Source organism: Lactuca virosa, chromosome 3, assembly GCF_052849685.1.
Source record: "Lactuca virosa cultivar CGN04683 chromosome 3, Lactuca_virosa_CGN04683_v6, whole genome shotgun sequence".
Classification (NCBI taxonomy): Eukaryota; Viridiplantae; Streptophyta; class Magnoliopsida; order Asterales; family Asteraceae; genus Lactuca; species Lactuca virosa.
In genome coordinates, this window is record NC_136428.1 from 242,655,100 (window position 1) to 242,669,253 (window position 14,154).

The window sequence follows — 14,154 nt, forward strand, 5'->3', positions numbered from 1 at the left end:
CAAAGTACATTCCTTTGAACACCCTTCTTGCATTAAGTTCTCTAATCTTACACATATTCAAAGAATAACTTCCACCTATGGAGACAATTCCATATTCCCATTTTGAATATCACTTCTGAACAAGAGTTTCCTCCTTTCAAAATATGTCAATATGGTCCTATCTCTATACTTCCAATTGTCCATGAGCAACCGATCTTTGGCAAACCTCAGATTGTCCTCGACAATTGCTTAATCATTTTAGTCAAATCCAGTTCTATTCCTTTTTCCCTCTTAACGCCCTAGGCATTTGGAAAATTTAGAATGGATAAATATTATAGCACATGTAATCGATCCTATACCCGAAGCATATGGGACCCGATTCATGCTATAATTTTTTTTTTATTTTCCATGTTCTCAAAATTCGAACTATGAAGAGGGATGCCGTAATCATAATCGAATTTTGAGAATGCAACATATATAGAATTTCTTTATGTTGAACCATTCCAACATAACATTCATATATATATATATATATATATATATATATATATATATATATATCCTTGACTAAAGTTGATTAAAATCTCAATCTAAGCTTTTAGATTTGGAATGAAGTATAAATCCTCTCCCTTAATTATAGCAAAACAACTTTTCAAAGCGAATTTGAACCTTTTGTTTTCTATAATTAACATTGCTAACTTGCAACACTAATCATCAAGCTCCTACTAGCGCAATGATTATTATCTTACTAGCATAACACTTATGCTCCCACTAGCTTTGACATGTATCGAGGAATCAGCTGGACTTCTAGAAATCAATACTTTGTTGATTTTCTTTACCAAAGTTCAGATTCTTGATACGAGATGCTTTGATAAGATTTTATCAAAATCATACACCTTTCCTTAGATAGCTCACATGTGTGTCTAAACAATTATGAAGAGGGATGTTGTAATCATAATGTTTAGACCTTTTGCCATTCTCACAAGTCCATGTTAGTATGTCAGTTAACCACACACGCTCCACTAATGACTTTGAGAATGCAAATATCACAATTGCTATCTACTTAAAATCTACTTAGTGAAAGCGTTTCCTCACCATCATTTTCATGAATTAGAGAGAAACCTTATGACACTTAGATTTTTATGGTGCATGTGTTCCTATCCATGTGAATTTCTCAAAACCATAATCACAAGACAAGGTTAGTGACAAATCCAAACTCATATGGACTGAACTTGCCCAATCTTAATTTCTTGGCACTTGGCAGCTCAAGGGCCTACCATTTATTCCACATTTTTATGCAAACAATTGAGAACTCATAGAACTCACAAGCATAGTCAATTTTAACCTGGAATAGGCACATAAATAAGAATATGTCAACACGATAGGTTACAAACCTCAAGTCGTGGGCTAGTGATTAACAATACTCTTGATTAGTTCTTGAAACCATATCAAAATCTTTTAAGACTCCCACTGATCTCTTGACATATAAGATTCTCTTTGTCAAGAACCATTCCTTGACAAAACAAATATTCAAGAATTAGTGCGGATTCTTATCAAGGAAAACACTTCACACAATTGGTCTTAGTTTTGTTTTATCCAAAACATCACAACTTACCAATTTCAAATGTACAAGAATAGGAAACATCTTACTCTACATTTGACAAGTGTTATAAACTTTCTAAAGATTATGTCACTCAAGTTACAATCTTGGAGTATAACTCTAAGAGTTGATTTTGGAACGAAGTATGATTTATCTTTTTATTTAACTAGTTCAACAATTCATGATTCCTCTCCTTAGTCAAACAAATGCACTAAGGTGTCCTTAGAGGATCAATTGTGATGTGGTTTCATAATCACTAAGATAATCATAAAACAAGATACTCAAGTACTCTCCCATCTCTTCATATTGGAGAAACTTTTATCTTTCTGCCTTATTTGATTGTTCTCATCCGTTCTTCCATACATTGAAACTTTTCCAATGTTTCAGAATTACACTTAAACTTGTAAGCATAACCATATTTACTAAACTTTAGTAAATCTTGATGAATAATCTTATCATTCTTTGTGGTGGACCTGATCAGCGCACAACCTAGTGCACCCGATCCTTTAGTCCTTCTCTTGACTCACATATACATGTGAACAGGGACTTAGTCTTAATTTCCTAAAGATGAAAATTCTCATTCATCACACAATACAACTTGCATGATTCCAAGTTTCTATCCAACTGAAACTTGGGTGATGAGAATCTTTCCTTATTTGGTAAATTATGACACTACCACAAACGAAAGACTCAAATCCATTTTCCAATATTGCTTATCAATGGAAACATATAAACAACAATTTTTCACAAATGTCATTGTAAGGATACTTAAAATAAATCAAAACCTTTTCTTTTATTTTAAAACTTTAGGAAAAATTTTATCCTTACAATGCAAATACATATGAAAAACATGTTGTTATCTATTCCGAAGCAATATATCATAACTCTTAAGCAGCAGTTCAAAATTCGGATCATCGAACCATGCGATCAAAATCCATCTTCGCAATCAGAATCATCACACTCTTTCTTCAAGCTTCCTTTGATTCTTCCAAAACATCAAAATGTAATTACATTACATCATGTATTAAGAATCTCCAAAAAAGACTCATAGAGTTAGATAATGGACTTTAACCTCAAGCAAAGTCAAACCTTTTTTACTTTTACCATCCTTATGAACTTTCCAGGTAAATTTGGCAGCTTCGCAACCAATGTCCCTTCCTTTGGCAAAAGAAACATATCGACCTTTTGGAAGTGGTACACTTGATTGTCTCAGACTTGGCCTTTCTCTTTACCATTGGTCAAATGACTTGACCATGGCCAATCCTTTTCTATTGGGAAGAGAAAGCTTTTCTGGACTTCCAATTTCACCATTGTCAATGTCCAAATAGGTTTGGGAAGTAGATCTTCCAATCTAATTTTCTTTACCCATGCTCCAAATAATTGTTGATTTAGCAGCATCAAGCAAATAGGTAAGATCACTAAGGGTCATGTCGTGATCTGTCATCAGGGAGTGACTGAAGAACCAAGTCAACAACCAGCTACCTCGAGACTTTGACACCCGACTCTCCCAGCTTGCCAATAGGGATTGAGTGACTTAGAACTTTTCAAGTCTTGAAACTTGTGGGATAGGGAGAATTATTAGAGGAGGTGGAGGAAGTGAAGCATGATTTCCAGTCCCATTAATGCACAACAAAGGGATTACTCTTTCACCTTGATTGCCATGTGGGATATCATCTACATTAGGAAGGTTTGTTCCTAAAGATTTGGAAAGACCATAGTTGTCTGAAATAGACATTTATGAGGGAGAAATTCAATTTTAGTTGATTTAAGTCCTTAATATAACACCCAATATGAAATATTAAGGCTAGGACCCAACAAACTATTTATAACTAGAAAAGGGATGCCGTAATCCAAGTTATAAAATATTTGAAGGTAGGTAAATGACGATTTACCAATTTCCACCATGAAAAACAAAATAAATTATTAAGTTTTAATTGGATTGAAACTCCTAGATCTTTTGAGATTCATTGAACTTTCAATGGCATGTTTAAATCTCGATTGTGCCCTCTCAAGTTTGTGAATGGGATGCCGAGGATCACAAACAAGGTGTGAATAACCATGCAAATTAACTTGGTACCCTTAACTTTATCACCTAATTGATGTGTCGGTTAACCACACGCGCTCCACCAATCTATGATAAACATTAAGTTACCCTTTGCCACACATTGTCAGTCCCATGTTAGTGTGCCGGTTAACCACACACGCTCCACTAAAGGCTTAACAAAGGTGCAAAGTGCAATTTCATGGGTTAGCACGTTTTCACATTTTCCTAAGTAACTAAGATTGGGAATTTATAAGTGTTTAGTTACTTAGTATTTATCATTATACTTTTAATGAAGGGAGAATTTTAGTCCTTATCTACCCGTTCGGCTAACGACCCTCCACCAGTCAAGGAAGCGGTGGGTGAGAGTGGACACCCATTAAACTGCCATTTTATAGGCAGTAACCTTATACCCCCCCTTATAGACCGGCTTCGTGAATGAGGCCTACTAACAGTAAGATTGACTTTATCTTATACATATCTATATAATTAAAATTATAATAATAGTATAAGGGTTGAATTTTAACCTTTTAAAATTCTAGGGTTTGATTTAGCATTAAAGTATACATAAGGGGTAAACTTTACAAATTCCAAACCTTGAGGGAAAGTATTGAAACTATTCAAAACTCTTGGATTTTCATAACTTATGAGTTTAATTAAAGTTTTAAAAACTTTAATGAAGAGACTCTTGAACATCCATAACTTGAGGACAAGTTATGTAGTTCATAAAAATATTTATGACAAAGATGACTTTTCATTTTGTAACCTATGGCACTTTTATGAGTTTTAAGATTCATAAATGTGACTTTTCATATAACTTGAGGACAAGTTACAAAAAAAACATTTTATGAACTACTTTTAGATCAATTTGGATTGAAAAAAACTAGAAACATAATTTTTTTCATTAATCTAAATTAACTCATAAAACAAGGTAACAAACAAAAACTTTTGGTAATCCATAACTTGAGGACAAGTTATGGAGTCCATACAATGTCATTAAGATCAAGAATTATACTAACAAACAATTTGCACATAATTCCTATGATCTATCAAAACTCATAATCATGAACATTCATAATCAACAATTTTCAAGAAACATATAAACATATATAAAACTTGAAACTTTGATAATAACTTTGAAATTGGTTTACCATAATCATTACCACATTAAAAATAGGTTTTATAAGTCCAAAAAAGTTTAAGGTAATGATTCTAGACCAATTCCAGCCTTAAAAGTCGAAAATATGTTGTCAGGAGTTCTACTCGTCGAGTGTATGAACCTACTCGACGAGTAGGATGAATTTCTTCATGGACTCAGCGAGTCCATTAGTGGACTCGGCGAGTCGAGTGCCCAGGAAGCCGGAATTTTCGATTTTTAAGCTATTTCAGCATGTATAACTTGAAAACAAGCCTAGGCTCTGATACCACTGTTGGGTTATGAGCATTCTAACACTCCTAAGGTGTACATGCAACCCTAAATACCTTGGATCTATGTTTTCTCTATTATACATGCAAATATCAATTTTCCAAGGTATTGTTCTAACTAGCATAATATAAAGTACATGTAATTTAAAATCTAGTATAATTACATACCTCTTTGTTGTAGCTTGATTCCATGAAGCTTAAGAGCCTAGTGCCCCAAGTGTGACACCTGAAATGGTTCACACAACATCATGAACATCTTGGAATAACCATGAGAGAGGATACTTGACTCATAGAAATCGGCTTGCCTTCTTGTGTATGCACTAGTGCCGATTTCACCAACCAATGAGGTCTTTATATAGTGTGCATATTAGGGTTACACCATGTAACCCATGACTTTACCCATTCCTTATGCTCCATGGGTTTTAACCTCCATGGAGTATCCATGAGTCACCACATGAGTTAAACCCAACATAAGGAATCATGGATCATAAGACCACATATACAAGAATGAATGATTTACACAATCAATCCCCATATATTTAGTTAGTCTCTTTTGACCACTAAATTAATTCCAAATTAATTCTTGATCAATACTTAATTAAATAATATGATTTCATATTAATATATTAGAACTTATAATATATTAATATGTCACAAATATCCTCTTCTCACAAAAGGTCTATCCAAATTGTTCCGATGCCATGCAACCCAAATGGACCATCCCGGGTCGGGTCAAGTATATACCAATTATAGTTATGGACTTAGACACTAATCCAACAGTATCACTTCATGGAATTCATCTCGAGTGATCGTGAGACGATAATATCATATAAGTCTTCAAACCTAGATATATGAGTTGTTGACAATGAGTTGGTTGTACATTGATAGTACGAAAACGCATCGGTAACTCGATGTTATAAAACGTGATGTTGTGTATGATTCAATGAATAGTTAGTGCAAGCATATATTGTCGAAGTTTATCTATTCCTTTTAGTCCTTGGAGGATTAAAAGCGATATCTTGGGCACCTCGATGATTTTGTTTTGACTTATTTGTCGGGCCCGGTGAGAACTAAATTGATGTGTTCGATTAAGTTCTATGTCAAACAAATCGGAAATCGGGAAACAAACTGCTGGACAATAAGTATGACGTTGTTCCATGTATTTGTCCGGATTATATGTTGAGAACAGAGGATTATATGATCACTTATCTAAAATGGAGCATCTCGTTTCGACAGAGGCTTTTAAGAGCTACGATTGCTAGTCGGTGTTTTAAGTCGTACTTACAGTTATAGTTATTAGACTTATCCAAGTGGGAGACTGTTGGATTTAGTGTCTAAGCCTATAACTATAGTTGGTATGTACTTGACCCGAGAGTAGCATGGTCTATTTGGGTTGCATGGCACCGAAACAATCTGAAGGATGGACTTTTTGAGAAGAGGATATTTATGATTTATTAATATATTATAGGTTCTAATATATTAATATGAAATCATATTATTTACTTAGTATTGATCAAGAATTAGTTTGGAATTAATTTTGTGATCAAAAGAGACTAATTAAATAAATGGGGATTGATTGTGTAAATCATTTACTCTTATATAGTGGGCTTATGATCCATAATCCTTTATGTTGGGTTAAACCCATGTGGTGACCCATGGATACTTCATGGAGGTTTTAACCCATGGAGCATGAGCGATATGGAAGGTCATTAGGGTTTACATGGTGTAACCCTAGTTTGTCACACTATATAAAGAACTCCATAACATCCAAAATCGGCACTTAAGTGAAAACAAAAGAGGGCTAGCCGATTTTGTGAGTGCAAGTATACTTCTCTCAAGTTCTTCCAATTGTTGGTGGTGTTGTGTGAAGCATTTGAGGCATCACACTTGGGGTGCTAGGCTCTTAAAGGCTTAAGGAATCAAGCTACGAGAAAAGGTATGTCATTATACTAGATTTTTGTATTACATATACTTCATGGTATGCTAGTTAGGATGAAACCTTGGAAAGTGAAAGTTTGCATGTATAATAGAGAAAACATATATCCAAGGTTTCTAGGGTTGCATGCACAACTTAGGAGTGTTAAAATGCTCAAAACCCATCAACTTCCACCAACCCTGTAGCCACTCATACATTCTAATCATACATAACACTGGATCCTATACACAATTGAATACTTGGTTCTACCCTAAGCCCACAACCAAACAAGGAACAGGAAATAAGGCTAATCAAACATTCTCATGCTATAAAATCTTTTTTACGTACAACTATGATGCATACACTAAGAAACTATAGTAATGATGTCAATTTCATACAATAAGTACTGCTAGGCTATCATGCATCATACATCAGACAATTCTATCATGCAATTCCTGAAGATCCCTAGCCTATCACTAGCAATGTAGTTCTATCATAAACATCATATCAAATAACAGTATGGGTAACTTGGGGTATACTTTATTGCTTTGGCTGATAGTACACATCGCATCCTTCTTTGGTTACTTTTGAAAACCATTTTTAAAACTTTTGCAGTTCCCTAGTTTGAGTCTGGATTCACACAAATTTTCATCCAATTCTCTCAAAACAAGGCTCTAATACCAACATGTAACATCCCATAATCACAATAAATTTGAACTTTTCAAAAACTAATCATAACCATAAATGTTTACAAAACCATTGTTTCAAAAAGTGTAATTTAGTAATCAAAGTATCCCAAAATCCAAACAACATAAAACCAAAAGATGTGCAGGATCACGCCTTCACCATGTCACGATCATCTGAAGTACCTGAAACAATAAACTGAAACTATAACCCAAAACTTAGTGAACTCCCCCAAAGTACCAACACACAAACATATAACAACATGCATACTGGGTCCGCAACTAACATACTGGATTACATCTAAGCCCACAGTATGAGTCTGGCTTTCCTTTCAGGCCCACAACTCATATTTGGCTTACTTCCGAGCCTACAACATAAGTCTGGCTTGCCCTTCAGGCCCACAGTTTAAGTTTGGCTTGCCCTTCAGGCCCACAGCTTATGTCTAGCCCACAACATAAGTTTGGCTTGCAAAAAGCAATACTACCTCAGTCCAACCATATTATGTCAATATATACATAACAGATAACATATAACAGTAACATATAATCATATAACCAGTCAACAGACTAACAGCCAAATCTACATATCATTATTGTATAACAACATCATATATACCAGGACTCAGTACTAACAGATCAATACATCATAGCAACATCTTCTAAACCACGATATATAACTCAGTGGGCCGGCATCGGTGCTTTCGATCCATAACTACAATGAGGGAAAACTCACCTCTCAGTCTGAACAAATAGCTGAATAGGTCTTGCTCCGAATCTCAACTATACCCGTCACCTATTCATCAAATAGTGACCAATCTCAAAGACAATTCAAAATACCCTTAGGTAAGTTCTTTTGAGAGAGAGAGAGAGAGAGAGAGAGAGAGAGAGAGAGAGAGAGATAGAGAGAGAGAGAGATAAGTTCTTTTGAGAGCCAAAAGATTTGTGGGAACCCGAGAAATCCTAATATGCTCAACATTTTTCAATACCAAGACAACCATTGGACTCCTAGACTTTCGTCTAAGAGAGATCCATGCTCCAAAAAAAGATTTGAAGAACTTTTTTTCTTTGAAAATGTGCATATATGCACATCTAAATGTGCATGCATGCACATCTAAATGTGCATTCATGCACATCTAAATGTTCATTCATGCACATTTATGTATTCTGTGTTTTTTGACGTTTTCAAGTTGCGATTCTCTTAAACGTTGATATTACAGTCTCATTCTTGTGTTTGTTTTGAATTTTTTTGAAAAAACATTAAATGTTTATACATGCACATATATGAACATTCAAATGTGTATATATGCACATTTAAAAAAAATTGTCAAATCTTTTTTAGCCTAGATATGCCTTAGACGCAACATTTGGAGACAAATGGTGGTATTCGTTTTGAAAAATGATGAGCGAATTAGGAGTTATCGGGTTCTCGCTAATCTTTTGGTATGCACAATAACTTAACTCTCTCTCTCTCTATGTGTGTGTGTGTATATATATATATATATATATATATATATATATATATATATATATATATATATATATATATATATTATTTAGTAAGTTAAATATTTTAAAATTAATAATTATTATTTATATTAAAAAAGTGAATGAAAAATAAAAAATTGAGTAAATTATACGAATCGTCCCTCGTGGAGATGCCAAATGACACGTTTAGTCCTTATTTTCAAAAATTAACTTGGATCGTCCATCGTTTGTTTAAAACTTGCATACTTCATCCCTCTTTGCTTTAAATTTGCACACTTAATCCTTTACCAGATATAAAATGACTATAATACCGTTACTATTTTATCTATTTATTTATTTAAATTCAATATATATTAAAAAAAAGTACAACGCATATATTTATGTTCCCTTTTTCCTCTCAAAACACTTGAAAGCATAAAGTATCCTCATAACCACTACCACCACCGGCCACCATCAACCTTCTATTGCAGTTCCAGCAACGATGGTTTCTCAATCTCTCTTGCACCAAACAAGATCGAAAGAGGAAATCGATCTGAGAGTCCTCGATAGTAGTGGAACAAGCACTAAACCAATCCAAAATAAAAAAGAAACTGAAATTGGTTCCAGAAATCGAAATCGAAAATGGTTCCAGAAATTTAAGTCGAAGTTGATATCATACAGATTGTGGTCGTATTCGTTCCACAGCGTCTTCGTTGGATATGGACTCAGGTTTGGAGAACGTTGAGCAGTCGACAAGTTCAGACCATGGATGGAGTCTTCGATTTCGATTTCTGAAAAGCTCCTTCATTTTCATATGAGCTCATTTGGGTTTCTGAAAAAAATGGGCCCTTAGTCATCGATCTGGTGGTGGTTGATGGGATTATCGTTTGATTTTTTAGGTTCTTTCTTTTACTACGATCTGTAGGTTCTGATAGGTAGGTTTAGGTTTTGGAGTTGCTTACGGGTTTTAGGTTTTGGTTGAGTTCAAGTATAAATTTTCTGATTCTGATATCATTATGTCAAGATTCTAGTTTGATTTGGATTTGGTTGATGAACGAGTTAGCTGCAATATCTCAAGAAAATCATAAAAAAAATAGATAAAACAAAATAGGATTGAGGGTTAGGAAGGAAATCAAATCGATTTTCCCATGAATTCGTTCATTCATCCACTTCCTGCCAATCGAAATCTCCACTTATGTTGATGTTTAGATTCATCAAGTGCAACCGGTGGCGATCCTTGAAGCAACAATAGGGGAGGCGGTGTTGTTATCGTCGGTTGGTGGTGGTTTATGATCAAGTAAGAAAAAAAGGGAAAAATTTTGTGTATACCCTTAAACAATAAAATATCGTATTTATCCAAGGTAAAACCTAAATATCATATTTGTCCTTCTTAACTTTTAAAATATCATATTTGTCCAAATTTATTTTTTGAATATTTCTTAAAATCTTTTTATCACTTTTGGTATTTATAATCAATTTAACTTGAAAATAAATGGCTAATTGACCAACTTGCCCTTTGATATTAAACCCTTTTCCTAATTACGTAATGGAAGCTACGATTATGATCTGCACCAACTGAAACCATAAACACACGACGCATGCTAGAAAAAAAAAGCTTCATTCAATGTCGCCTTCAACAACATTTGTACAACAAAGAAGCGGGAAGATGGGAATTAAAGTCGGATCAAGTAATTGAACGTGAACATAGACTGATATTGTCAATTTTGATAATCGATCAAACAATTCTGATTCATAACATTTTGATTGGAAATTTCATATTATCAAAATTTGATTGAAAGTTCTGATTTTTGATTACTCACCTAGTACTTAAGTTGAACGCTGTTTTTCATCTTAAATTACAACCTATGCGTACTATGTTACTGATTCTAAAGTAAATGATCGAGAAATTGATCCTCTCGATTGAAGTAGTTAAGGAAGGAATTTATGAAGTGTATGTGGAAAAAGTTTCAAACATGAAAACCCATCTTGATAAGAGTAAAATCAAAGGCCACCGGCAATTTGTCGGTAGTTAATCGATGTGGTTAAGGAACGAAATTCACCTTATAGAAAAATTGGGAAGTCGGTTGTTGGTGTCACCTTTATTCCTCCTTCCGATAAATACCTAGTGGTTGATCAATTGGTTTCTTGATGCTGAACAAAGGGAAAAGGCGTAGTTTGAAGCCTGCATGAATTCGGTGATACAGTACTTGATTTCCAAGGTTAGTGGTAAGTTAGTGGTAAGTTAGTCATGTGAAAATGGTTTTAATATTCAAGTACAATATGGTCAATTAATATTTTTATTTTAAATATAATATTTATAAAACACAATATTTGATTATAAATTATTAAAAAATTATTTAAAAATAAGATTTTGGGTAAATATGATATTTTAAATGTTAAGAATGACAAATATGATATTTAGGTTTTCAGCTGGGCAAATACGATATTTTATTGTTTAACAAGGGTATACATGAAATTTTCCAAAAAAAAAAACTAAGAGATAATAATTGTCGGGTAGGGTGGATATTTTTTCAAATTAATTATTCATTCTATTTTATTAAATAACTTTTTAATAGATTATATGTCGATAGATAATAAATAAATCAAAAAGAAATAAATAAGGGAATATGATCTCTTTTATGTCTGTAGGGATGAAGAGTGTAACGTTTAAACTAACAAGAGACGGTCTGAGTTAATTTTTGAAAATATGGATTAAACGCGCATTTTGACACTAACACTAGAGACGATTCGTGTAATTTACTCTAAACAATAAGTACAAACACTTTGGAAGATAGGAATAAAAGATGAAAGAGTAGAAGATTTGTACAAGACATGTACATCTTCCTAAAAGTCTTATTCAACTCGTTTCGTTAAAAAAATATCTATGTATGACTTATTCCAAACAAAAATTGTGTATTGCTTGTTCGTATACTTATAACAACAAATCGTTTCCTCAAACCAAACAACAAAACCCCACTACTTTGATAATTTACATGTTTTAAATCCGCCTTAATTTCCTTCAAATCATTAGAATTAATCAAAAAGATACTAAACCTTTCATGCAACTCTATAAACTTAATAATTCCAAACCCAATCAAGGTCCACTAATCCAGCTAAATTCATGGCATAATCTTGATTGTTCCCAAATTCACTTTTTGGGTTTTGTTGCATGTTTGAATGATCATCTTTATCAATCAAGAGCATGAGAATTGAAGGATCATAGTACTGCAAGTATTCAATGTTTGGAACCATTTGGTTGTTTGAAAACCCAAAAATATTATCATTCATTGAAGGCATCATGGAAATTGATTTGTTGTAAGTTTCAATCAAGTCTTCCTTGGTAGGTTTCTGTTCTTGGATAGATTCGGATATTGTTCTTGAGACATCCATTAATGGAGGCAAATTTGAAGGCTCTAATTCATCTTCATAGGAATTGCAATTAATGCCCGAAACCCCAGAAATGTGAATTTTCTTCCCTCCACAATTTTTTTCAAATACCTTACTAATCACCCACTCACCCTACAAAAACAGAGCAAAAATCAGCAAAACACGACAAAATCAGAGTAATATAACAATCAAAAAATAGAGCAAGATTCATCAAAAGAAGGAAAAAATCATCAATATAGAGTAAGATTCATCCAAAACAACCAAAAAAATATAAAACATTGTACGGAATCATCAAAACAAAGCAAACCCATTACAATAGAGTAAAAACAGAGCAAAGAAACATCAAAACCGAGGATAAACAGTGTAAAAACAGAGCAAGTTCAATCAAAAGAAAGCAAAATGAGAGAAACAACCATAAAAATGCAGCAAATAATTGAAAAAACAAAGAATTAATCATAAAAATATTTTCAAAAGCAAAGACATAATCATCAAAGTAGTTTGGAAACCAGAGCAACAATCGTAAAAAGCAAAAACGTTAGCAAGAATCATCGAAACAGAGTAAAGAAATTCATAAAAATGGTACCTTTGATGATGCAGAGAGATTCTTTAATCTTCCTTCTAATCTATACTCATGCATGATCCAGTTCGTCTTTTCTCCTTTCGGAGCTCTACCTTTATAAAACACAAGAGTTTTCTTCATTCCCACAAGTGTTTTTGATTTATAAATTTCTCTATCTTTCCCTGTAGCCTTCCAATACCCCATTTCTGTAGCTCTATTCGATCTTAAACCAGTTGGGTATTTTCGATCTCTAACACAAAAGAAATACCATTCTTTCTCCCCAATTTTCGCCCTCACTGAATTGAATTATGACACCAAAATCAGTAATCAAAAAATAAAAGGTTTCAGAAAACAAAACAGGGTTCATGATCATGGTCAAATAACTTACATGGAAGCTCCCATGGCTCGAATTTGTTCAAATCAACGTCTCCAATGGCTCGACTTGCAAAAGAATCATCAAACACCTTCCGATATAAGTAGTGAATTATGAGTTCGTCGTCAGTAGGATGAAACCGGAAGCCTGGAGGCAGTTCTATGTGTTCTTCATGATCATGGCTGACATGATTGTCTTCCATTGAAGGTTCTGTAATAAGTGAAATCAAGAAATTTGGTTGAGGTTTTCGTGGGTTTTGTAGTTTAAAGAAGCGAAGAGGATCGAGAAGCCATAAATAGTGTTTATGGAGAGACAAGTTGGGTTGGTTAGTTTGAAGCTTTTTGGCCTTCTTTTTTTGCCCATTATTTTGTTTCATGTAAAACCAAAAAACAATATCCGAAAAATGAATGTTTTTTTTTATATGTTTAAATATAGAGTTCATCACACAAATGTCAAAATATGTAAAAATGTAGCATCAAATTTCCTTTTTTTTCTTTAAAATATCTATATGAAAATTATGATCCATTTTGTGAGGAAGCTTTGTTAATTTTGCCAATTTGTTTTTCTGAAGTCTTATTTTGTAAACTTGATTTTTTCAGAAATGATATTTTTTTTTGGAAAAATGATGTAATTTTCTGAAAAAATAATTTCATTTTCACAAAATATTATAAATTTTTTGAAATTCTCCAAGGAAAAAATTATGAGAAATATACAGAAAGGTAGATGCT

General features: G+C 33.4%; 1 protein-coding gene across 1 annotated transcript; it reads right to left on the reverse strand.

Moving 5' to 3' along the window:
• Positions 1 to 12,012: 12,012 nt before the first annotated feature.
• LOC145167084 (NAC domain-containing protein 92-like) lies at positions 12,013 to 13,715 on the reverse strand. Its single transcript, XM_079086166.1, has 3 exons — positions 13,442 to 13,715; positions 13,078 to 13,349; positions 12,013 to 12,626 (listed from the first exon to the last, which is right to left on the reverse strand). Exons 1-3 carry the CDS (start codon positions 13,626 to 13,628, stop codon positions 12,183 to 12,185), a joined length of 903 nt encoding a protein of 300 aa, XP_078942292.1. The 5' UTR covers positions 13,629 to 13,715; the 3' UTR covers positions 12,013 to 12,182.
• Between the last annotated feature and the right edge of the window lie 439 nt (positions 13,716 to 14,154).